Source organism: Microtus oregoni, unplaced genomic scaffold, assembly GCF_018167655.1.
Source record: "Microtus oregoni isolate MIOR12 unplaced genomic scaffold, Mior012 000103F_ref0000194, whole genome shotgun sequence".
NCBI lineage: Eukaryota > Metazoa > Chordata > Mammalia > Rodentia > Cricetidae > Microtus > Microtus oregoni.
Genome location: NW_024544717.1, coordinates 1,469,291 through 1,493,438, shown reverse-complemented (window position 1 = coordinate 1,493,438; position 24,148 = coordinate 1,469,291). Strand labels below are relative to the sequence as shown.

Here is a 24,148-nt window from a genome sequence, read left to right as displayed (position 1 = left end):
AACTGCAGTTTGGTGAGTACTGATCTGTATAAACCATCTGAGACCAGGAAAATACAAGTCGGGGAACTTGCCCCAAGTAGTTCTGCTCTGTCAGCTAGAATGGGAAGGCCTCTGGACACCTAGGGGCAAAACTATAGAAAAGGTTAGCCTTAGCAGTACATCTAAACTAGCCCAAAGTCAAGGCCAAGAAGGGGCAGCCCCAACAAACATTTCAAAGAAAAGTTCCTTTTTAGGAATAATAAATTCTTTAATAAGAAAAAGTCAAGAGCAGCTGGAAAACTAACCAGGATTTCTTTGAGGAAGGTGGATGAGAAGGGACTCAAAAAGGGAAAGCAAGGAGGAAGATTACAGGTGTTTGGGCGGCGAGGAAAGCTTAAATTTCTAAAGCAGTGAAACTCAGGCACCAGATTCCCAGGTAAGGGCAGATTGACAACCACAGTTGAGAAAGGATTCTGCGTGGTGTACTGTAGGCTTAGCAGATACAAGCAGAACTGACTTTCTGTTGTCAGACATTGAAGGCTGTATACTCTGTTTCTCACATTGACTTATTATTACATAGCTCAGACCTGTGAGAATTGACAATATAACTCCCATAATTAGACAGGCTTTCTATTCTTGTACACTATTTGTTTTGTTCTGATGGAGGCTTTTTGCAGTGAGGGGGATTGAACCCAGCCTCCAGCGTGCTAGGCTAGTGCACTGACACCAAACTGTATCCCCAGCCTTGATCCCCTGTATCAAAAGAGCTGTGCGCTGCCAGAGCTCAGCTGGTAGTGCTGCACAACAGGCAAGCATGTTGGTTGGTTGGTTGGTTGGGGATTTTTGCTCATTTTGAGATAGTGCCTCACTTCATAGTCTCAGATTTGAGATCCTCCTCTCTGGCCTCCCTTTTGTGGTTGGGTCTTTTCGACACCACACATGTAACTACGGTGACAGCCAGAGACATGTAATAGCACCTGAATATATGGAGAAGGGAGATTGTGCGTAAGAAGTCACTATGATGGAAAATATTGCATTCTAAAAAACAAGAACACCCCCTTCTTCCTGCTAGAATATTTTCTCTTCCCAAGGAATCAAAATGTACCCAAGTGTGTGACTGTGAGTAAAAAAATTGGGCACAGAAATCAGATATGGGCAGTTTTGCATTTTCATTTTTGTGTAAATTTTCAGTATAAATTCAGGAACATGAAACATTAAGTCTAATTGTGACAAAGAAAAGCTTTCAGCAGTTTAACATAACAATTGTAAACAGAAATGTAAGAATTTCTGTACAATACCAGTATCTAGGTTTGTTTTAGTTGTTTTGGTATCTGTGTGATGTGTGTGCTCTGAGCGTGCAGACATGTGCATGTCAGGGCACATGGGGAGGGCAGAGGACAACCTTGGCTAGAAAAAGTTATTACACTAGCCTTTTTTTTTTTTTTTTGAGTCAGGGTCTACATACCCCTGGCTGTCCTGGAACTTACAGAATTCCAGAACTCAGACTGGCTTCAAACTCACAGAGATCTGCCTGCCTCTGCCTCCCCAGTACTGGAATTAAATGTGTGCACCACCACCCAACTTTAGTTTACCCTTCTTTGTACTATGTTTTCAAATAGTGCATCTGGGGATGCCGGTCTGTAGTGGAGTACTGAGTTCAGTCACACAGAGAAGGAAGAAAAGAAGAAAGGGCCACATAGTTAATGGCTGCCACATCGGGCAGCAGGTGTCTGACATGATTAGTTTAGCAATAATCTTTTTTTAAAAAAATTTGATTAGTTCAGCAATAATCTTTTTTTTTTTTTCTTTTTCTAGCAGACAACTATGGCTGCAGGAGTCTTGCCGCAGAATGAGAAGCCATATTCCACTTTGGTGAATAACAGTGGGCATGCCGCTCTAAACATGGATGGTAATAATCTCTTTAGTGTACTTTGTGTCTCTGTGGAAATTAATGCTTAATAAAAGTAATTATGTGAAAGTATCTGAAAGAAAAAGCTCTATTCTTCACTTGAAGCCCAGGTCCAGGTGTTTTCCGTGACCTTTTCTTTCTGTTTGGCCTGGTAGAGTTCCTTTACAAACCTTGGACAATGCTCTTGGCCTTTTGAAGTAGAGATGTTAGAAGCAGTGCGTGTCTGCCGATTGTTATCTTAAACCGAGGTTGCACGTTTGTTCCTACCCTCAATGCCTACTGCGAGCCAGCTGTTTGTTTCTTCTCCCTCAGTGCACGCAAGAGCCACTTGCCAGGCATTCAGCAGTGCTCAGGCCCGCTCTGCTCAGGCCCGCTCTGCTCAGGCCCGCTCTGCCAGGGCTTTTGTGGGCATTTCCCTGTGCTGCCCAGGCGAGAAAGCCAAAACCTACATTCCTATTGCTGTACCTGCCTCTCGTCCGTCTGCAGGTCTGAGGCAGGAAATGGATGACGTGATTCCACTCTGGCCTTGTCAGTTGTGCTAGGCAGCTTTCCACCACTGTGGCAAAATACCCAGAAAAAATCAGTTTGGGGGTCAGTGGGATGATGGCTCCCTAGGTAAAGGCACTTGCCACCAGGCCTGAGTACCTCAATTTGACCCCAGAACCAACTCCTGCAAATTTGAGCTCCATACTTCTGTACCCATGGAACATAAATAAGTATTATATTAATAAAATTATAATTAATTCAAAAGAGAAAATGGTTATTTGGCTCATGGTTACAAAGGTTTCAGTCCATGGCCAGCTGGCCTATTCCATTTGAGCCTGTATGAGGTCAAACATCATGACAGAAATATATGGCAGAGGAAACTGCTTACTGGGTTGGGAGCAAAGACAGGAGAGGTCAGAGTCCCAGTATTTCTGTTACAGGCATGCTCACAGTGACTGACCTCACTAGCACCCGCCTCTTAAAGGTTCTACTGGCCTTCGGTAGCATCACAGACTGATGACCAAGTTTTGAGCATAGGAGCCTATGAGGGGCATTTAAGATTTCAGCCACAATGTGGGCCTTGATGCCATTACAAGTGGTAGCCAGAAGAAATGTTGAGCATTTTCTTGGCAATATCTTGCAGGATATTCTAACCGTAAAAGTTCATTTTTATGCTATTGAATAGTGGACTTTGCAGGATTTCTTCTCACAGTGTGGCTGAGATGATAGGAAAGTAAAGGAGGAAGCTCTGGCTGCAGCTGTTGCCTTCAGTGCTTGCTGGGAACAGTCAGCTCTCAGTTATCTGTCCATCCTAGGAGGGCCCTCTCTCACATCGAGAGAAACAGTGTTTCCCATGGCTAAAGCCCAAAGCCTTGTAGGTCCTCCATCTGTCCGCTGTGTCTGGCTTTAGAGGAGCTAACCCTGGTAACTGCCGTTTGTGGACACTGTCTGTGCCAGTCCTCTTCCCTGCCAATTTCCTTGGCCCTGAAGTGACAACAGCAAACGCAGTGACAGTGTATGCCATGTCCCCTCCGCATCACCTCAGGCAACAAATGCAACAGTCACACAAGCCTCCTTCCTTCCTTCCTTCCTTCCTTCCTTCCTTCCTTCCTCACAGTTACCTTCTAGTGGATTTCTTTTCTGAAGGGGTTCTGTTAGCTTTGATAGGGTAAACTCATTACACGGAGAAAATTAGGGCTCCACCTACTGAATCCAGTCATCCAGGTTTCAGGGACACCTGAACCCTCTGCACTTTCCCGAATGCCCCAGGGAGGGAGACCATTTTGATCAGTAAAGAAGCTGATTTTTTTTTAGCTATTCAAATGTTTTAATTGAATAATTTATTAATATTTTTCTCATAAAAGTACAGCTAATTTTTAATTAGGAAGAAATCCAGAAAAATGTACTTAATATCTAACTTTTAAAAATTACATCTCATTAAAGGTAGTCAGTTATACTTTATTATATTTTAGGGTGGAGAATAGTGTTTTGAATGTTGACTAATGAATCATTAGAAAATTTAATGTCGGGGCTGGAGAGATGGCTCAGTGGTTAAGAGCATTGCCTGCTCTTCCAAAGGACCCCAGTTCGATTCCCAGCAACCACATGGTGGCTCACAACCATCTGTAAAGAGGTCTGGCGCCCTCTTCTGGCCTTCAGGCATACACACAGACAGGAAATTGTATACATAATAAATAAATAAATATTTAGGAAAAAAAAAGAAAATTTAATGTCAAGGTACATGAATAAAATACTTAATTTTTGACAGGCAGTGGTGATTCACGCCTTTAATCCCAGTACTCAGGAGACAGAGGCAGGCAGATTTCTGTGAGTTCAAGGCTAGCCTGGTCTACAGAGTGAGTTCCAGGACAAGCTTCAAAAAACTACAGAGAAACCCTGTCTTGAAAAACCAAAAACTAAATAATTAATAAATAAAATAAAAAAACAAACAAACTTAACATTTAGAGGGGAAAAAACTAGCTTTCTGATGAGACAAACCTAGATTTAAGTCTTGGTTGTACCACTTATAAACAACAATTCTGAACAGTGCCACTCTCATTAGGGAGAACTCCTAAATCACAGAAGTACAAAGAGTAAGATAGAGGAGTTCACATCCCCATGTCACCCCTCACATGCACAGTTACAGTTCCCAGCTGACAGTTGTGTCACCCACTTCCTCTGCACTCACAATGGGTGTGTATCCCTTTAGTAAATACCACACTGCCATAAGGAAAATTCTAACTCATGATATCATCAGCTTTCTAAATAGTGTTCAGAATTCTCACTATCTCATACCTATGTCCCATAAATGTATTTATGTATCATTTGTATCAGGATCCAAAAGGTGTCACTATGTTATCACTTTGTTAGGCATATTAAATCTGTTTTAATCTTGAATTTCACTTATGTATTTTTATTAATAGTCTATTGGTTAAGGAAATTGGGGTTTTGACTTTATAGAGTTTGCTACAATTTTGCCTATTATGTCTATTAGATATTTCTTATTCTTATGAATACTACAGAGACAAATCAGAATGAGGTTGTTGGGTTTTTTTTTTTTGTGGTTTTTTGAGACAGGGTTTCTCTGTGGTTTTGGAGCCTGTCCTGGAACTAGCTCTTGTAGATCAGGCTGGTCTCGAACTCACAGAGATCCGCCTGCCTCTGCCTCCCGAGTGCTGGGATTAAAGGCATGCGCCACCACCGCCCGGCTCAGAATGAGTTTTTAATTGACTAGAATATTACATGAATAGTGCAATAGTCCTCCTTTAGATTTCCATATTCTTCCTTCTTGTGATGCTTTGAAAAACAAAAGAACGATGTGAGTCTTAGAAGTTGGATGAAAAGCATATACGAAGAGGCTGGGGGGATGGCTCTGTTGGTAGAATACTGCCGTGCAAGCACTGAGGACCTGAATTCAATCTCCAGTTCCCAAGTTTAAAAGAAAAAAAGCCAGATGTAGTGATTCAGAGTTGTAGTTCCAGCACCAGAGAGGAAGAGGCAGGGACATCCTAGCTCTCGTTGACTGGCTGCCTAAGCCTAGCTTAGCTTAAATGGTGAGTTTCAGGCCAGGGAGGTAGAAGACAGGCCTAAGAATGACACTTGAGGTGGTCCTCCAGTCTATATCGCATGAACAAACAGACAGATACACACACTCACGTGAGATATATGCATACACACAGTCTTTTTTTTTTTTTTTTTTTTTTTTTGGTTTTTCGAGACAGGGTTTCTCTGTGGCTTTGGTGCCTGTCCTGGAACTCGCTCTGTAGACCAGGCTGGTCTCGAACTCACAGAGATCCGCCTGCCTCTGCCTCCCGAGTGCTGGGATTAAAGGCGTGTGCCACCACCGCCCGGCTACACACAGTCTTTTGTTCACCTATAGATTCCATTCAAGTTTTGTCAGCGGTTCCTATAATATCCTTTAATACCTATAATAGCAAAAGGTCTTTTTTTTTTCTTCCTTTTTTTTCCCCCCTTGAGACAAGGTCTTGCCATGTAGTCCTGGCTTGTCTCAAACTCTCTGTTTCTCAAACTGCCCTTAAAACTCATGTTGACACTCCTGCCTCAATCTCTCAAGTGCTTGATTACAGGCATTCTCCATAATATTCTGGCCTTGTAATGATTTTAAGTCTCTTTCAAAGACCTTAGGCCTTTTCTAATGACCTTATTTGTTTACTATCGGCTAAATTATTTTGTATCATGCATCCAGGTCTGGAATGTCTGCTCTCTATCAATGGTACCTCTGAAGTTATAGTTTTGTTATGTAACTAATATAACCAGTTTTGTTATATAACTAATATAATCAGGTCACCCAAGATGTCATTTTGTTCTATCACTGGGAATTTTAAGTTTGATCATATCAGTAAACTGGTATCTGCCAAGATTTACCCAGTATAAATTATTGTCACTCCATTCATAGTTAATATTTCATAGAAAGACGCTTTGAAGCCATGTAATGTCCTGTTCCTATCACCTTTGACTCAGTAGTGTTACAGCACCTACTGGTGTTTCTCCCTGAATCATTACTGTGATAGATGACTGTGAAGGGTATTCTACGTAAGGAACAATCTTTGCTTCTTTGTGTGCTCAGTTATTTCAGTGTGGATTCGTATTTTGTTCAATGGAATCTGATCCTGTTTGTCTTGGTGTTTCAGCTTTTCTATATTCTCTGCCATTCCTGAGACACTAGCTCGTTTTCCTCCGTTTCTGCTCTATCTTTGAAAGCTGATATTTCTCCAAGAAGTCCTACTTCATTTTAGTGGGTAATGGCCCTTTTTAAAAACCCAAATCTGGGGTGGGAGAGATAGCTCATCAGTTAAAAGCACTTGATACTCTTCCAGAGGACATGAATTGAGTTCCCAGAAGCCACATCAATAGGTTTTTAATGACCTGTAACTCCAGCTCAAAGGGGTCTGATGCCCTCTTATGGCCTCTTAGGCACTTGCATTTACATGTGCACACACACACACACACACACATAATTTAAAACAAAATAAATCTGCCCCCCCCCCAAATCTGGGTATGTCCACTGCAGTTGCCCCATGTTGAGGTTCCCAAACCACTTCAGGCAAAGTTAAGGAACACATACACTCAAAATCACAGTACACATACCAATTTTATATCATATTTAATGTGCTCTGTGTATATATGTGTGTATATATATATGTAATATATATGTTTATATATAAACTTGGCATTGTTGCCTTCATATCCAATCTAATATATGCTATCATTCTAGTTTTTTCCCATTTTTGTAATTCACTTCTCCAAGAATGAGAAACCTGCTCTTATCCTCACTGTGCTTGCTTATTCCTTCTTTTCTAAGTCTCCCAGCCCTGCCCACACCACCGTCTCAGCTGATTTTCCTACACAGGGCTATAACCCCTCAGGTCATAATTTTCCCTACTGTGGGTCTGAACTCTGCTGGATAACTCTTGTTTAGGTCTACCTAGTAGATTTTCTCTTTGATGATATATTTTAAATTGAGATGTTAAGAATTGTATATCCACACACAACAGAACTAGTTTCCTTTAATAGTGGCATCATGGCACTATTGGTCAGGGTTCTGGCCTTGCTACCAGGTGCTGAGCAGTTCATCTACAAGGTGACGTCTCCATGTACTTCCCAAGACTTCTGGCGACAGCTTATTTTCCTGTTTCTATAACTCTTCTCCATCTGGGAGAAGTTATCAAAATGAAGGCTACAGTCTGTGATCCTTTTTTTCATCTAGCACAGCTCCCTTGATTTTCATCCAGGCCATGTGTATTATAGTAGTATATTCCTTTTTATTTCTGAAACATGCCATAGTGTGTTTATTCATTGACTTCCAAAAAGGTTGTTTCAGTTTTGGGCTATTATAAACAAAGTTGCTCTGAATATACATGTGTAAGCTTTGTATGAAGATGAGTCTCTATTACTGTGAGATAAATGCTTGAAGAACTTCCCTCTTAGGCCATCTGATAGTTCTATTTTAATTTTATATGTAATTAGTAAACTTTTTCCAAAATGGCTATATTATTTTACTTTTTAAAACTGTATGTACATGCATATGTATATGAATATGATGTGTGTGATGTATGCACATGTGTGTGCTGGTGCACACAGAGGCCACAGGAGGAAGCCAGGGGTCCTGCACTATCATTCTGCCTTATTCCCCCGAGGTCTAATATCTTACTGAAAATGGAGCTAGGCTGATGAGGAGCAAGCCCCAGAAAGCTTCCTCTCTCTGCCACTCACCCCCATCACACTGCTGGGTTATAGGCTTTTAGGTTCTGTGGCTTTTAACTAAGTTCCTCATGTTTGTACCACAAGTACCCCAGACCCCATTTTACTTTCTTCTAAATAAATTATTATGGTTTATAATATTTTTGTTCTTTGGGGATTTCATTTATGCATACAATGTATTTTGGTCATGCTCTCCATTTCTCCCTCTGATTCCTCTCAATCAAAAGTGCTTAATATATTTGACAATTATTTGTTTTGTATGTATATGTATGTGCATGTATGTGCATCATGCCAGTGCACATGTGTGGAGATCAGAGGACAACATGCTTAAGTCAGTTCTTTCTTCCTGTTCTGTGGTCCCAGGATGGTACTCAGTTTGTCAGGCATGGCAATGACTGTCTTTACGCACTGAGTTATCTTGGGGGCCCCATTTTACTTTTTTTTTTTTTTTAGCAATGTATAAGAGTCCAAGTTCTGTTTCTTCATCAGTTTTAGGTATTGTCATTATTTAGCTGTTCTAGCCAGTGGAGAATGACATTTCTTTGTGGTATTTTGTTTTCACCGTGCTGGGGAACAAATGTAGGCTCTTGTGCATGCTATGTGAGCACTTCTCACTGGACTATAGCTCCAGTTCCTCTTGATTTGTATTTCTCTATTGCAAATTGCATTTAGCTTTGGGCCAGTAAAGAACCGAGGGAAACTAATCCATCTTGGCTAATGACTGTAACTATCATTTCTGTGCTTCTCTGTCACATGTACATTCTCCTTTGCTTAAGTCTGTGATGTCTTTTATCCCCTTCCTAACTCAGTTGTTAGCTTAAAAGAAAACAGCTTAAGGGAAGAATGGTTCATTTTAGTTGATGGTTTCAGAGAATTTTGTTCATGGTGGCTTGGTCCCAGGTACTTGGACAGAACATTGCATGGGGCAAATGTGTGGCAGAGGAGAGCTGTTCTTCTCTTACTGCACCAGAAGGCAGAGGAAGGAAGAGCAGACTAAGAGCCCAGCATTACAGAGGCACAGCTGAAGGACCTGCTTCCTCCGGCTAGGCCAGCCTTCCAGCATTTTCACAACCTCCCAAGATATGGCCACCAGCTGCAGACCAAGTGTTGAAAACATGGCGCCTCCCCTTGGCCCTTATACTGCGCTTGTCATGTGCTCATTTCCTGTAACCACAGCTCTAGTTCCTCATGCCCTGGTTTGTGTGTGTGTCGTCTCTCTTTTCTGTCTCATTGATCTGTCTGTCTCACCTCTAAGCAGAGCCGTCCTGCTATGATCACTATAGAGGACTCTTTCCACTTAATTTTTTTTTTAAATATTGTTGTAGCTATGACCTGTGACTCCCAGTAAATTTTAAATAAGCTTGTATATGTCAACAACAACAACAAAAAAACTGGCAGGAGTTTGTTAAGAATTAAATTATATAAATGAGATCAAGGAGATTGCCATCTTCCCTATACTGATTCAGTACATAAACATAATGTCTCTACATTGAGTTAATATTATTTTTATCAGAATTTTAAATCTTTCAACACATAGAATCCTACATTTTTAAAGAAGTTTATACTTGAGTGATTTTATCTGGAGCGTTTGTATATAACGTTATGTCACAGTGTCAGAAGGTTGGACACATGGACAGGTACCAGGTTAAAGTGATAGCTCATCCATTTGTGTGTGTCAGCTTCTCCAGAAGTTTATCAGTTACATCAATTAATTTTTCCATAAAGCCAGTAGAAAGCTGCCACCGTTTTTCTGTTTTAAAGTTTGTTTGTTTGTTTTTAATTTCTGCCCTTGTTCTTACCCTTCCAATGCTTGCTCTGTGTTTTTGTTTCTCATACCTTTCTTGTGACTGTGGTTGGATTGATTGAGATCGCTCCTCTTTAAAGTGGAATAAATTTCCTTTATTACTGTCCCATGTAATTCAGTATGTTCCATTTTCATTTTGATTCAATTCTGTGTTATGTAATTTCCTTTGAGACGTTCTCTTTAATCCATAAATTAATTTATAGCTTTGATATTTAATTTCTAAGTCTTTAGAATTTTTTCCTGTTGTCTTTCTGTTAGTGATTTCTAGTTCAATTCCTTTTTTGTTGAGAGAACATTCAAAGCTTCCAGTTCTTTTAAAAATTAATGCCAAGGCATGTTATAATTATAGTTCTTATTGAATAATTTCAATGTTGCATATCTGTTGATCATTTCCTCTCATTCAAGTTGTGATTTTCTTAATTCTTGGTGTGACAAATGATTTGTTACGGATTTTTGGACCCTGCTTTTTGTTTTTTCTTACTTTTCAGCAGTCTCCGTATGGACAGTCAGCTACAGCTTCCTATGAGAGGTATCTGCTCGGCCTCCCATGGCATGTGGGTGGGGTGGAAGTGCAGCTTTCCTCTGCTCTGTTGACACCTTCATGGTAGAAGTGGGCAGTGCCTTGCATGGTCAGGTTGCCTTTGAATCGTGTAAGATTAGCTCCTTGAGAAATGAAGTCATGGTCTGGCCCCACTGCCATCTAGGGTAGATGGGAGGTGACTCATGCTTTGTTGAGTTGTGGTTGAACCTCATTTCCCTGCTGTGCCTTGTGAGTCACTTTCTCACCTTCCACCCTTTTTTTCTAATTGATGCCAAGTAGAAATGGGGGCTCAGCTCCCCCCTGGGCCCCACTAACACCAGGTGATAGGAAAGGGAGTGTAGACCAGTTTATATCACACCTTTCTTCTCATTGACGGAAGGTTAAGGTGGAGGAGGCTCAGGTTCCATGGGCTCCACTCACACTGTAGACAACAGTGTGAACTAGTCCAGCCCTGCTTCATGCTTCATTGTTCAGTCTTGTTTCTACCAGGAGAATGTATAGGTTTGTCTCCCTACTACGCCTCACCAAGACCAAAGTTTGGGCAAAGTAGAGTACTTACCAATCATAATTTGCACTGCTTTCTTTAGTCTCCTTGATGCTGGGTGAAGATAGAGGCTCGGCTGAGGAACTGGTGATAAGGAGGGGATGGCAAGCCTGTTATTGACTAGCTGTGCATCAGGCTCCCATCAGGACTTGCTGCAGCGAAATGAGTGTAGACCGCAAGGCACTGCTTGCCAGAAGAATTGCCGCATTGTCTGCTTGTGCTTGATAAGGATGGGAAAACATCTCTAACCAACCTATCACTTTAACCCCAGCAGGCAACTCAAAGTGCCGTATCCTTCTTTCAAACAGGATGCAGCACACTAGCTCTCTGATGAATCCTCTGTGCTACTCTGGTAGATTTGCTTTCCTTTGTCCTTCTGATACACCTGATGGGGTTGAGTCCTTTTCTGCAGGATCAGGATGTTGGGGGGATAGGCAGCTTTCTGTTTGTTCCCTCTGAAACTGGAGTAAAAGAAACTATAGCAGTCATTACCCCCTCCACCGCTTTCTCTTTCTCCTTAGCAACCCTAAGAACTACCAGTCAACTTTCTGTTTCCACACATCTCCTCTTTCTGAACATTTTGTTTTAAACAGAATCATACAATGTGTGGTCTAGTGATTTACTAATATCACTTGACTTGATAGTTTTCAGAGTTCATTTGTTTTGCGTGTGTCAGTACGTATGCTCTCCAGTTGCATAGATAATAACTGTATTTTAAATGTACCAGATGATAAATGTTTGGGTTGCTGCATGCTTTGGCTGTTCTGAGTACTGATTGTACAGAGCTATGTGTAGACTGTCCTCACTTACTTGGATTTCTAACTAGGAGGAAAGCCTGGTTTATAAGGTCACTTCCTTTACTCACAGAAGGACCTGCTGGACTGTTTTCCAGAGAGGTTGTTCAATCTTAAATTCCCATGGCAGTGAGAGAGGGCTCCTGTATGTCTGTTATCATAAACACTTGGAGCTTATCTGACTGTCCAATTAAGCCATCCTGGAAGGTGTGAAGAGATATTTCGTTGTTGTTTTTATAAACATTCTCCTAATGACTGGTAGTGTTAAACATCTTTCCATCTATTTGTTGATCATTTCTGTATCTGTTTGTGATGTCACTTGCTATTAAGAATAATTATTGTAGAATTGACATATCAAGACTTCACCATTGTAAAGAAGGCATTGGAGGTTATTGGAAGCACAAGGTTGGGCAGTGTGCACCACTGTGTTAACCCAGAGCATTCGGTCAGACCACAAAGGAATCTCGTAGTGACCAAAAGCCGATTTCCAGTCTGCTGTCTCCCTGGTCCCTGGAATCACTTACTTTTCTACCCCTATAGATTTGCCAGTGGATTTTTTTATTTTAGCATAACTAAATGCAATGTCTTCAACCTCATTTAAGCAAAGTAGTACTTGATCCTTTTATTGCTGGGTAATATTCTATTACATGGATAGAACAGTTTATTAATCCTTTTGAGTTGAAGGACACTTGGGTTGTTTCTGCTTTGGCTTCTATGAATAAATGTTGTTATGAATATTTGTGTACATATTTTTCTGTGGGTATATTTTTTATTGTTCTTGAGCACAAACCTTGGAGTGTAATTAAGAGTTCATATGGTAGCTGTATGTTTAACATTTTGAAGAATTATAGCCACTAAATAAATGTTTTTGATTTGCATTTTCCTACTGGCTAATGATATTGAATGTCTTCTCTTCCTGGGAGAAATGCCTATTCAGATTCTTGGTCCATTTTGAAACTGGGTTGGTCTTTGTGTTGTTGAGTTGTATCTGTTGTAAGAGTTCTCTGGACTCCAGTTTATTAAATTCTCCTTCTGTTCTTGCTCTTTCTCATTTTTTTCCTTGTAAGTCTTCACTCACTTCAAGTTCTTCCGTGCTTGTTACATAAATCACATTTCTCTGTTTTATGACCAACAATAAATACAATTACATGCATGTTGTTTTATATAGTCCTTTTAAACTAACCAAAAAAAAAAAGGGGGGGGGAAGCAAACATTTATACTATGTGATGTGTTATGTCTTTTATGTCTTACTAACCTTTAATTTACCAGTGTCCCTTCTTATTACTGGCTTGGGTAACATGGTTTCAACACAAAGAACTTCGTCTGGACCCTCCTAAATGGGCCTGCCACACAACAACTTCTGTTTCTCTTGATCTGAGACTGTCTATATTTCTACTTCATTTTGAAAGACGATTTTTTTTTTGAGACAGTGTTTCTCTGTGTAACAGCCCTAGCTGCCCTGGAACTCACATTTGTAGACCAGGCTAGCCTCGAACTCACACCTACCTCTGCCTCCCAAGTGCTGGGATTAAAGGCGTGCATCACCACCGCCCAGGTGAAAGATGATATTATAAGATTTTTAACTTAAGTGTTTTATTTTCAGCAATTTGAATATGTGTCCCTCTAATTGAGGCCTCCATTGTTTCTAGTAAGAAATTAGGTATTAGTTTTATCGGGGATTTTCTTGTAGGCGAGGAGTAAAATGTTTATGTTGAGAAGTCTTACAGACCCTGTCTGGATGTGGAGCCGTGGCTTTACCATGGGGCCTGCTGAGCTCCTTCAGTGTGCTGTGTGTTTATTCACGCTGTCATGGCACCTGGGATGTGTGAAGCCATCATTTCTCCATTCTTTTTTGTTCTCTTCTCCTAGTTTTCTTAGTTTCTTGGTATATTCTTTGTATACATGTTGCTGACTGCATTTTATGAAGACTTTCTTCATTTTTCCTATTTCTTTATTTTCTCTGTTCTTCCATGTATATAATTTCTGTCTTCAATTTCTCTAATTTCTGGGTTTATGTCTGCTGTTGAATTTCACAGTATATATTTTGTCATTTCTCTACTTCTGCTCTTCTGAATTTTGATTGGCTTGTTTTACTGCTTCCCCATGTGTGACTTTGATGCCTTTCCTGAGATAGGCCGACACTACGGATGAAGTAGAGCGGGGCAGTCTGGCCTTGGTCCTCTCAGCATGCTTGCTGGGGAGAGAAAAGACTGACTGAGCTTGTGAGTAGAGGACAGAATTGTCAGATGCCAGCGCAATCTAACCTGACCTGCAGATTCAGCACAATCCCTGTTAAAATCCCCTAGGCATAGAAATGAAAAGTCTACCCACATTTTAAGAGGAATCTCAAAGACCTCCAAAATAATATTGAAAAATAGTCATTTCCTAATTTTAAATCTTTTATACAAGGCTACATTAATCAAAATAAAGACAACTATATAGTGTAATAGAATGAAGAGCCCAGAAAGAATCCCTGCATGTGTGATTATCTATCTATCTATTTATTTATTTATATATTTTGGTTTTTCGAGACAGGGTTTCTCTGTGGTTTTGGAGCCTGTCCTGGAACTAGCTAGCTCTTGTAGACCAGGCTGGTCTCGAACTCACAGAGATCCGCCTGCCTCTGCTTCCCAAGTGCTGGGATTAAAGGCATGCGCCACCACCGCCCGGCTGTGTGTGATTATCTTTATGTCTGTGTATTCATACATGGAGGTCAGAGGCCAACTGACATACCATCAGACTTGGTACCTTTACCAACTGAGCATCACCCACTCTGTTTTACTTGGTGTGGTGCGGATTAAACCCAGGACCTCAAGTATGTTAGGCAAATACTCTGCCACTCCCCAGTCCTTAAATGATTTTCAAAAAGTGTACTGAGACTGTTTAGCAGGGCAATGGCATCTTTTCAGCAAAGGGTAACAGAAACACAGGCTCATTCACTGCAAAGGAATGATGTTGGCCGTCCTTATGCCACATACAAGCATTAACCCAAAAGCCATGTTTTTACGTAACAGAATCAGAAAGCTATTTCAGTTTTTGTTCTTGAGATGGGTATTCTGTGTAGCCCTGGCTGTCCTGGAACTTACTCTGTAGAAAAGGCTGGCCTTGAACTCAGAGATTCATCTGCCTCTGCCTCCCAAATGCTGAGGTTAAAGGTGTACACCACCACTGCCCAGCTATATGGAAATATTTTAGTATGAGTAATTTTTTGAAAAACCATATTTTCCACAGACACTCAACAGATGAAGAGGTTTTTACATAACAAGCCCTGCTCCTTGAGGGTCCCTCTCCTTCATTGTGTACAGTCACAAGAACCAGTCCGCCTGTTGCATCTCACTCACCCCTAACAGCTATCCTGTTTTTCCTCCTCTGACAATACATGGTCTAAATAAGCACCCAGAAAAGATGTTCCATTTCCTTTTTCATTTTCTGCAAAATTACAGGAAACTGCCCTCAGTATCTGTCTTACTCCTCTCTCTACTTCCAAACATGCATTAGAAAAAGAAAACCTGAGGCCAGGTGTGGTAACGCACACTTTTAATCCCAGTACTCAGGAGGCAAAGACAGGTGGATCGCTATGAGTTTGAGGCCAGCCTGGTCAACAAAACAAGTTCCAAGACAGCCAGAGCTCCACAAAGAAAACCCTGTCTCCAAAAAGAAAAAGAAGATCTGCTTCAAGAAAATTCAGGGAAACAATACTAGATATATATAATGTACAGGACCACTCGTGCCTCTGGGCTCCTCCCACACCCTCTGCATGAGAGTGTGGAGAAATTGCTGTGCTGGGGCCTCAGCTAAGGGGCCGCTGCCTGTTTGCAGCTAGGCAGAACCGAGCTTAAGAGTAATAAGCAGTAAAATGAGCTATTTTATACAGAATGCAAAAGTACACATTCTCTTGATAAGCACAATGAGAGCAACAAGCTGAGTAAGTGCTACCAAGTGAGTACGGCCTTTTCTTCTTCAGCTGTTCCCGTAGGTGGTTCAAATCCCAAGCATTCAGTGCCAGGCCTGGTTCTCCGAGGACTGGTCATCTCCTTATGTTCAGGGTTTTAGACAAACCCCTAAGATGTTCAGGGGAAATGGTGGTTACCTGCTCACGTTCTTAGGTCCACAGGAGCACATCCAGGAGCGTGGCTGTGGTGCTGACTTCCCAGCTCTGTTCTCCTTTCTGAGACAGGCCCACTTCCTACAAAGCAGCCACTGTTGAGCTGTTAGTTCAGGATGTTTGCTGATGCTGGGTCGGATCTGTTTCTCAATAAGCGTTAATTCTAATTCATCCTCAACAACAGAACAAACAAAAAACATTCCTTGAACTTCCAGAACTTCTCATATTCCTGCTGCATGTGATGGTTTCTAGACCTCTCGCTATAATTTGTCTGAGGCCCTTCTCTTCCTGTCACAGACAGATGCTGACGATAGTAGCTATCTCTGTCGCTTGTTCAAGTCTCAGGTCTGCTCTGCCGTCTGTCGCTGGTGTCCACTGAAATTGTGACTGAGGTCACTGATGACCCATTTGAAGTAGGCTCTACAGTTCTCTTCTTTGCCGAGCAGTACATAACACACACCCTGAGTTTTAATTGTTTGGCATCTTTCAGAGATTTGTTTTCATTTTGAAGCAGTCTGAAACTTGGGAGGTGGGGGAGTTGTAGCATAAAGATGTTTTTCTTGAATTACTTGGGTGTGAACTGCAGACATGACTCTCCATTACCCTCACAAAGACATTCTCCCCACTCCGTACATCAGCAAATTAGACGGAGCTATCGCAGCCTCCCCTCCGCTCTCCAGCTTCACTGGAGCTTCGCAGATTACCCCAGAAGGGTTGCTGGCAGTCCAGGGCCAAGCTCTGGGTCCTGTCTCTTTCACATGTTTCATGATAGGACACACTCCAAATTTCCTTGACTTTGATGACCTCATTATTTCTGAAGAAGACAGCAAGTTATGCTGCTAAATTCTCTCAATCTGAGTTTGTCTATTTCATCAGGATTACAGTCAACAAACCGTAGTGCTTATTGCTAGAAAAATTGAACTTGCAAACCAATGTCTGCTTGTCATATGTGTTCATTACTATCCTGTTACTTTCCACAAGGACTGCTTGGGCTGTCAGAGTTGAAGAATGGATATGTGGATAACCATAGCGACTATGTATCAACGCTTGTACTTACTTATGTTTGTATGTATGTGTGTGTACATACACACCTACACACACACAAAATCCTAGTTCTATTCATTCCAATCCAGCCTCAATCCCTGAATCCTGAGTGGAGTTGCTGAACAGGTTCCCTCTTTCTGTCAGTTTATAGATGATTTTTAAACATGTAAAGACTCAACTAAATAAAACTTTGCACTTTGAATATTAATTTTACTCATGAATCATATCTTCCCCAAAAGTTTACTAAAGCAAAATATCAAAATAAACGTCTTGGTCTTCAAAAGTTTAGTATCTTATTTTTAAAATAAGCTGTTGATAATGCCCTAATTGTCCAACACCTAAGGGATTCGAGAATTTTTTTTATGGTGTATTAGCTAAATGAGCTTTCATAGTCATTGTGCTTCATTACATGCAAATTTAAGATGAAACCAAAATGGAAGATGTACCTGTCTTGATTGGAAAGAGCAGGAAAAATGTATGTGCACTGGGGCTGTAAATACTTAAAAGGCTGGGAGTGATGGTCTGCTTAATTCCAGTAGTCTGGAGCCAGACAGAGGAATCCTTGTGCATTCCAGTCCAGCCTGGTCTCCATAATGAGTTCTATGTCAGGAAGGATTACACACAGTCTCTAAGTAAGAAAACAAATAAACCTAGAAAACCCATAAATACATGAACATATTGGAGAAGGAAACCAAGCTAGCATGTTGGATGGAGACTAAAGGTTGTATGCCAGTTGTAAAGCCCTCTATGATATAAATAAAACTTACATTCTTACTTAATTTTTTTGTGTTTTTGGCTATTTTGCCTGCATGTATGACTTTGCACTACATGCATGCCTGGTGCTCATGGATACCAGAAGAGGTCATCAGATCTCCTGGATTGTGAGTTACTATGTAGGTACTGAAAATTGAACCTGGGTCCTCTGGAAGAGCAGCCAGTCCTTTTTACTGCTGAGCCATGCCTCCATCCCTAAAGTTTATTTTCCAAAGGGGATTGGCTGTAAATTGAGCACTTGGCCAAGGTGTAGTTTTTGAGGATTCCTTCAAATGAGCAGAGAGGCAAAGGGTCGGGTGCCTGTCTCTTGTGGGGAGGTGAGTGCAGTTCCAGTTTGTCTGCCGGGTGGATGCAGGATGTATCCTTGGAGGCAGGTGGGGGAAGGGGGCTACATTTGCCTACCCAGTCCGTTTTTGCACCAGGCCACCCTCCCTTAGGCCCTGACACAGGCTTACTGCACTAACATGTCCAGTCAGCTCAGCCGTGTGCTTTCTCTGTGTTTGAGGTTAGCCCAGTTCTCAGGATTTTACAGCAGAAATCACTTAAACCATCCCTTTCTTAGTCCCACATCAGATGACTTTGCAGTTTTAGTACAGTCAGGAGCAGAGCCACTTTTGAGGTGTTCCCCCCCCCTCCCCCATCCGTAGACATCCTTCAGTGCAACCTCCGTTTTCCGGACGCACTCACTGACTGGCACCTCCTCCCTGTTGCCTTAAATATCTGCGCCTGCCTCAGAGCTTGCGGGTTTCTCTTACCACCTGTGCATGGGTTCTGTGTGAGCCAGCGGAAAGATGTGCTGGCCACTTGAGCTGGACTCCCAGCACCACATTGGTGCCACAGCAGTCCACCCTTTGGCATGTCCCCATCCACAGCTGCTGTCTTCATGAGGCCACAGTGAGCTTCCCGTGCTGGTCTCTTTCAGACTCTCCATGTGCTGCCAACCCGAAGTCTTCTCAGGCTCTGTCACCAGAGTAGCAAACACACAGCTCAAAGGGCCTCCTGCTTTTAGGTCCCTCCTTGCTCTCCTGCAAACCCTTGTGGATCTGCCCTGCAGCATTCTAAGGGTCCAGTGAGCTTTGTCTAGAATATTTCTCAGGCCATTCTTCCAGGCAGAGTAACTGCTTTCTGAATTGGTGTGTGTGTAGGGGGACCTTTTCCGTTTCTGTATGATACTACAGATAAAGTAGCAATTGAAGCGTCGAACTAGACTTCTCTGTCCCTGTCTTATTTCACAAAAGTACATGATGCCAGGGATATGACGGTGGAAACTTAACAGCATAGATTAGAGCCTGATCTATAGCAGTACTTATGTTTCTGTCCGCACACCCCTGAAATACCATTTGTGCAGAGAGCGCAGGAGAGAAAGTGCGGGCACAGCCTGACATTAGTGAGGGAGGAGGCGGACAATAAGTGCTTTGCAGTTGTTGAGTTTCTGTTTTCTTTATAGCCTTTATTCTCAAACTGCCACCTCCCCCTCATCCAGTTCCTTTAAAAATGTGATACTTTAGAGAATTTTATTCAAATGCCTCCGCTGAGACTTAGAAGCTGTTTTCCTCCCATAGCAACGGAAGGCAGAGGATTGATTGCAGTTGTGAACTTTGGGAAGGCATGGCTGCTCATAGTTAACCTTGCTTACAGCTAAGTTGTTCCCAACAGCGTATAACCAAGATTGGGGCTTCATTTCTGAAAGTCAAAATACAAAGCTGTCTTCTTAGCTATAGAATGTCTTTATTTGTTCCATTCAAGTGCTTCTTTGGTTCTGTCAAGAAAATATAAGAAGGTACTTGGTTCTGACAAATTGAAAAATCTAATGTTGTAGGATCTAGCATATACTGCTGAATTACAATAAACTTTTTTTTCCTGTCCTGTTCCAAAGAAAAGTAGAATTTTCTGTTAAAATACCTGGAGACCAGCTATGAAAGGCATAACAAAAATTAAGCTTTTAATTTTTGTGTGTAGAAGGCAATGTCATAAAAGCATTTTAAAACTCATAACGATATTTTGGAAGTAATTCTTTGAGGAGTCAGATCTTAAGTGTATTTGAGAAACAAAATAATCTAGACGTAAGAACAATCTACTTTAAATGCATAGTATTCTTCCCTGTATTTGAACAATTTGTCCAAAACACAATTGGTTCGTGTAGGATTTTTGCCTGTTCACATGTAAGTGGGAATCAGTAGTTTCTTTGTTGGTCGCTATGGAAACCAATCAGCCTATCCTGAAAAGCTCTTAGATCATACAGAGCGATGCCTGTGTCTCAGTGTAGCTCCTCACTGAGCAAGCCAGAGCTGGCTTCTGCCTGCCTCCAGCTCTTGCTTCCCCGGAGCCAGTGAGTGCCATGCAGGTGCAGGACCCATCCCGGAGGCCCTCGGCTGTGCACTTCCTCAGTGCCTTCCTGCAGGGCCGCCGGCACTCCACTTCTGACCCGGTCCTGAGACTACAGCAAGCCCGGCGTGGCTCTGGCTCTGCCACCAAGCTGCTGTCCTCATCTTCTGTCCAAGTGATGGTGGCTGTGTCTTCTGTCAGCCGTACGGAGGGGAAACCAACTTTTCCCGAGAGAAAAAGTAAAACTCTTTCTTATAATTTTCTACCCTTTGTATCTAAGTGTAAGGAGTGGGAATAGGCTCCTGTTGTGTCTGTACTTTTAGAGTGTTGACAGGTGATTCTGGGTATGCTTTTGACTCTGCTCAGGCTAAGACCAAATGGATGTATAAGAGGAGATAAAATGATGGCATGATGTGTGGTGGTTTTGTTGTTGTTACAAGTATAGTTTTAAACAAAATTCACCCTCTTGAAAAAGATGAGCTTTTGCTTTTTCTTCTCTTTACCAGTATAGTATATAGAAATTATTGCATGCGAAAGCTTTTTAATACTACATGAAGGGATTTAAACTGGTTCCCATCTACAATCCTGAGGCAAAATGCAACTGTTTCCCATGTTACTATTCTACTGGGAGGATAGAAGTTTGAACCTTACTTTCCTTGTATATTCTAGAAAATTCCGAACGCCCAACACCAAAGTACACAAAGGTGGGAGAACGTTTACGGCATGTCATCCCTGGACACATGGCATGTTCCATGGCATGTGGTGGGAGAGCATGTAAGTATGAGAACCCTGCACGCTGGAGTGAGCAGGAGCAAGCCATAAAGGGAGTGTACTCCTCCTGGTAAGTATGGCTCTGGGTCTTGCACATCTCTGTAGGATGAAGGAAGCAGGAATGCATGTGAGGATGCATGCTACAGGCAGGCAATAGGAAGGATTCAGGGGACCCTGCAACCATCCTTGGGTTTACCAGTAGGTTGCCTGTGGGATACTGACCTACTCAACCTTAGTTTCTCATCTGCAAAATGGAAATAATTAAATTCAAAGCCTTAATATTAAATGAAATGATACTAAAAAATTTCCTTTTTATTTATTGATTTTTATTGAGCTCTACATGCTTCTCTCCCTGCCTCTCCCTTCTCCCCTTCAACCCTCCCTCCCCCGAGGTCCCCATGCTCCCAATTTACTCAGGAGATCTTGTCTTTTTCTTAAATTAATAGATAATTAGATAGTTCTTAAATTTCAGAAATTGGTGAAAACAATAAAAATGTTCAGCTATACATTTGAGAAAATCACATGTGTAGTCTTCGGGTTTGTGCAGTTCAGCATTCACATCTGAATGTGAATTTATCTCTTATTATGAAATATACTCTAGTGTTCCTTGAAGAAGAGGCACAGGCTGCCAGTTCAGCAGGCAGCCCATGAGATGCTGGCGTGGTTTCTTGTGTTTAAGCACAGTTAATTCTACACTTAAATCATCCTGCCTTTCTTGGTAGCAATGAGCTAGTCAGGTATGCACTGTGGTCTCAAAAATATGGATAATGAGATCATATCTGAGCTGGGCATAGTGGTGACTGCCTTTATTCCCAGTACACAGGGAGCAGAGGTAAACAGATCTCTGTGGGTTCAAGGCTAGCTTGGTTTACATAGTAAGTTCCAGGACAGCCAGGGCTATACAGAGAGACATTGTCTCAAAAAACTCAAAAAACAAAATCATATTTGGAACACTCTTAGAATTTACTGTTTAAAAAGAGTTTTGCTCATGAATTATTTTATACACAAGAACCCATTTTTTTTATTTATTTATTTTTTATTGAAAAAAAAATTCCCGCCTCCTCCCAGCCTCCCATTTCCCTCCCCCTCCTCTCTCTCCTCTCCCCCTCCCCCACTCCTCTCTCCCTCCCTCTCTAGTCCGAAGAGCAGTCAGGGTTTCCTGCCCTGTGGAAATACCAAGGTCCTCCCCCCTCCATACAGGTCTAGGAAGGCAAGCATCCAAACTGGCTAGGCTCCCTCAAAGCCAGAACATGAAGTAGGATCAAAACCCAGTGCCATTGTCCTTGGCTTCTCATCAGCCCTCATTGTCTGCCATGTTCAGAGAGTCCGGTTTTATCCCATGCTTTTTCAGTCACAGTCCAGCTGGCCTTGGTGAGCTTCCAATAGATCAACCCCACTGTCTCAGTGGGTGGGTGCACCCCTCGTGGTCCTGACTTCCTTGCTCATGTTCTCCCTCCTTCTGCTCCTCATTGGGACCTTGGGAGCTCAGTCCGGTGCTCCAGTGTGGGTCTCTGTCTCTATCTCCATCCATCGCCAGATGAAGGTTCTATGGTGATATGCAAGATATTCGTCAGTATGGCTATAGGATAGGGCCATTTCAGGTTCCCCATCCTCAGCTGCCCAAGGAACTAACTGGGGACATCGCCCTGGGGACCTGGGAGCCCCTCTAGGTTCAAGTCTCTTGCCAACCCTAAGATGGCTCCCTTAATTAAGATATATGCTTCCCTGCTCCCATATCCACCCTTCCTTTATCCCAATCATCCCATTTCCCCAAGTTCCCCCATCCTCCCCTTCTCACTTTTCTCTCCCCATCTCCCCTTACCCCCATCCCACCCCACCCCCAAGATCCCAATTTTTTGCCTGGCAATCTTGTCTACTTCCCATATCCAGGAGGATAGCTATATGTTTTTCTTTGGGTTCACCTTATTTAGCTTCTACAAGAAACCACTTTTAAGATCAGATGTTGTAGACTGCTTATTTGACTTTCTGTCTCTACTTTTTTATGTTGAATTTCTGGTACACCTGTGGTAACACAGCCTGAGGCACTGTTGTAAGTGTTCTGTATGAGTCATGTGCAGCCTGATGACAGTAATGGCCATGAGGACACCCTCCTGAGTCAGAGTCGGGCAAGCAAATGTCCGGCGGAGCACAGCTCACACGAACGCTTTGCTCACGTGTCAGCTCTCCACGTGAGCCTGTCCTGTCCCTGCCCTCTCACACCAGGTTCCATCTTAGTCTTTGGGAGTTCATGTGAGGCTCTACACATTGCTCCAGGAGGGAGAGTTGTCTTTCAGATACTGACCTGACACTCTGCTTCTCCTCTGAGATTCATGAGTCACAACTTGCAATGGACTACTTTACACATCTTTCGCCTTCTACTTGATGACAAATTTGAATAAAACAGTAAAGCTGGAGGTCTAATAAGAGCAACAGGCTTTTTATGGCCCTTTTTATGGCCAGCTGTTCATTGACTCAGTCTGCTTTGTTCATAGATACATTCATAAGCATTTAATTGTAGGACAAGGCACTTTGCTACTAGATGCTTTCAAATTATCACTAATATTCATAAAACCTTATGAGTTGTTAATGACATTTTATCGATAGCCCAGAGAGATGAATTAATTTGCTTCACAGATAGAAAGCAGAAAAGCAAAAGAACATTTGAAGTCAGGCCCAACTGACTCTGAATCGCCACCTTCCTTCTTTGCTAAATTACAGCATCTCAGTATTTATTTATAGCCACAGGCCAGGACTTGTGCTCTATTTGTACATCTACATCATCCTGAATTCTCACCCCAACCCTGTGTGTGTCTGGCCTTATTACCCCGTTTCACACCTCAGGTAACAGCCTCCTAGTTGTCCTCCATTTAGCTGACTGACCACTGTATCGCAAGGTGAAGTGCCCTTCCTGTCCACTAGAATCTCTCTAGAGTCCTTGGAGACCTTTTGTCAGAATCCATAGATGACTTAGGTCTTGAAACCCACCCCTCCAGGGGGTTTAAGGAGCTGCAAGGTTTCTCAGAGTTCTAATTGTGATGCAGAATTGAAGACAGATTTGTGTAAGAATATAGAAGTTGTTGTGATAGGGAAAAAGTTGCTGATCCTGTCAGGTAGAATGATCTGAGTTTTGCGCATCTCAGCAGTCCATACTATCTCCAGGGTCACCGACAGTATCCTGGCCATGGCTCGCCCGTCCTCTGAGCTGCTGGAGAAGTATCACATCATCGAGCAGTTCCTCGGGTAAGTACCGCAGCCTTCACAGCTGTAGTGAATACGCTAGGCATGCTTTTCTTCCATTGGTTATGGCATCAAGGGAAAAGGACTTCGCTTAAAAAACAGGCCATGAAGAGC

The 24,148-nt window shown here is 42.2% G+C and overlaps 1 protein-coding gene across 3 annotated transcripts in view; it reads left to right on the top strand.

The window, feature by feature from the left end:
* Positions 1–24,148, top strand: part of LOC121443233 (protein tyrosine phosphatase domain-containing protein 1-like) — a 56,547-nt gene that overhangs the window by 16,582 nt on the left and 15,817 nt on the right. The window contains exons 2-4 of one of the 3 annotated variants that reach the window (XM_041644914.1): positions 1,798–1,888; positions 20,696–20,867; positions 23,957–24,037. In XM_041644914.1, coding sequence (XP_041500848.1) covers positions 1,804–1,888; positions 20,696–20,867; positions 23,957–24,037 — 338 coding nt within the window. In that variant the 5' untranslated portion in view covers positions 1,798–1,803. Of the gene's footprint in view, positions 1–1,794; positions 1,889–20,039; positions 20,266–20,695; positions 20,868–23,956; positions 24,038–24,148 lie in introns of those variants that run through there. The other 2 variants (XM_041644913.1, XM_041644912.1) reach the window with 2 other exon arrangements.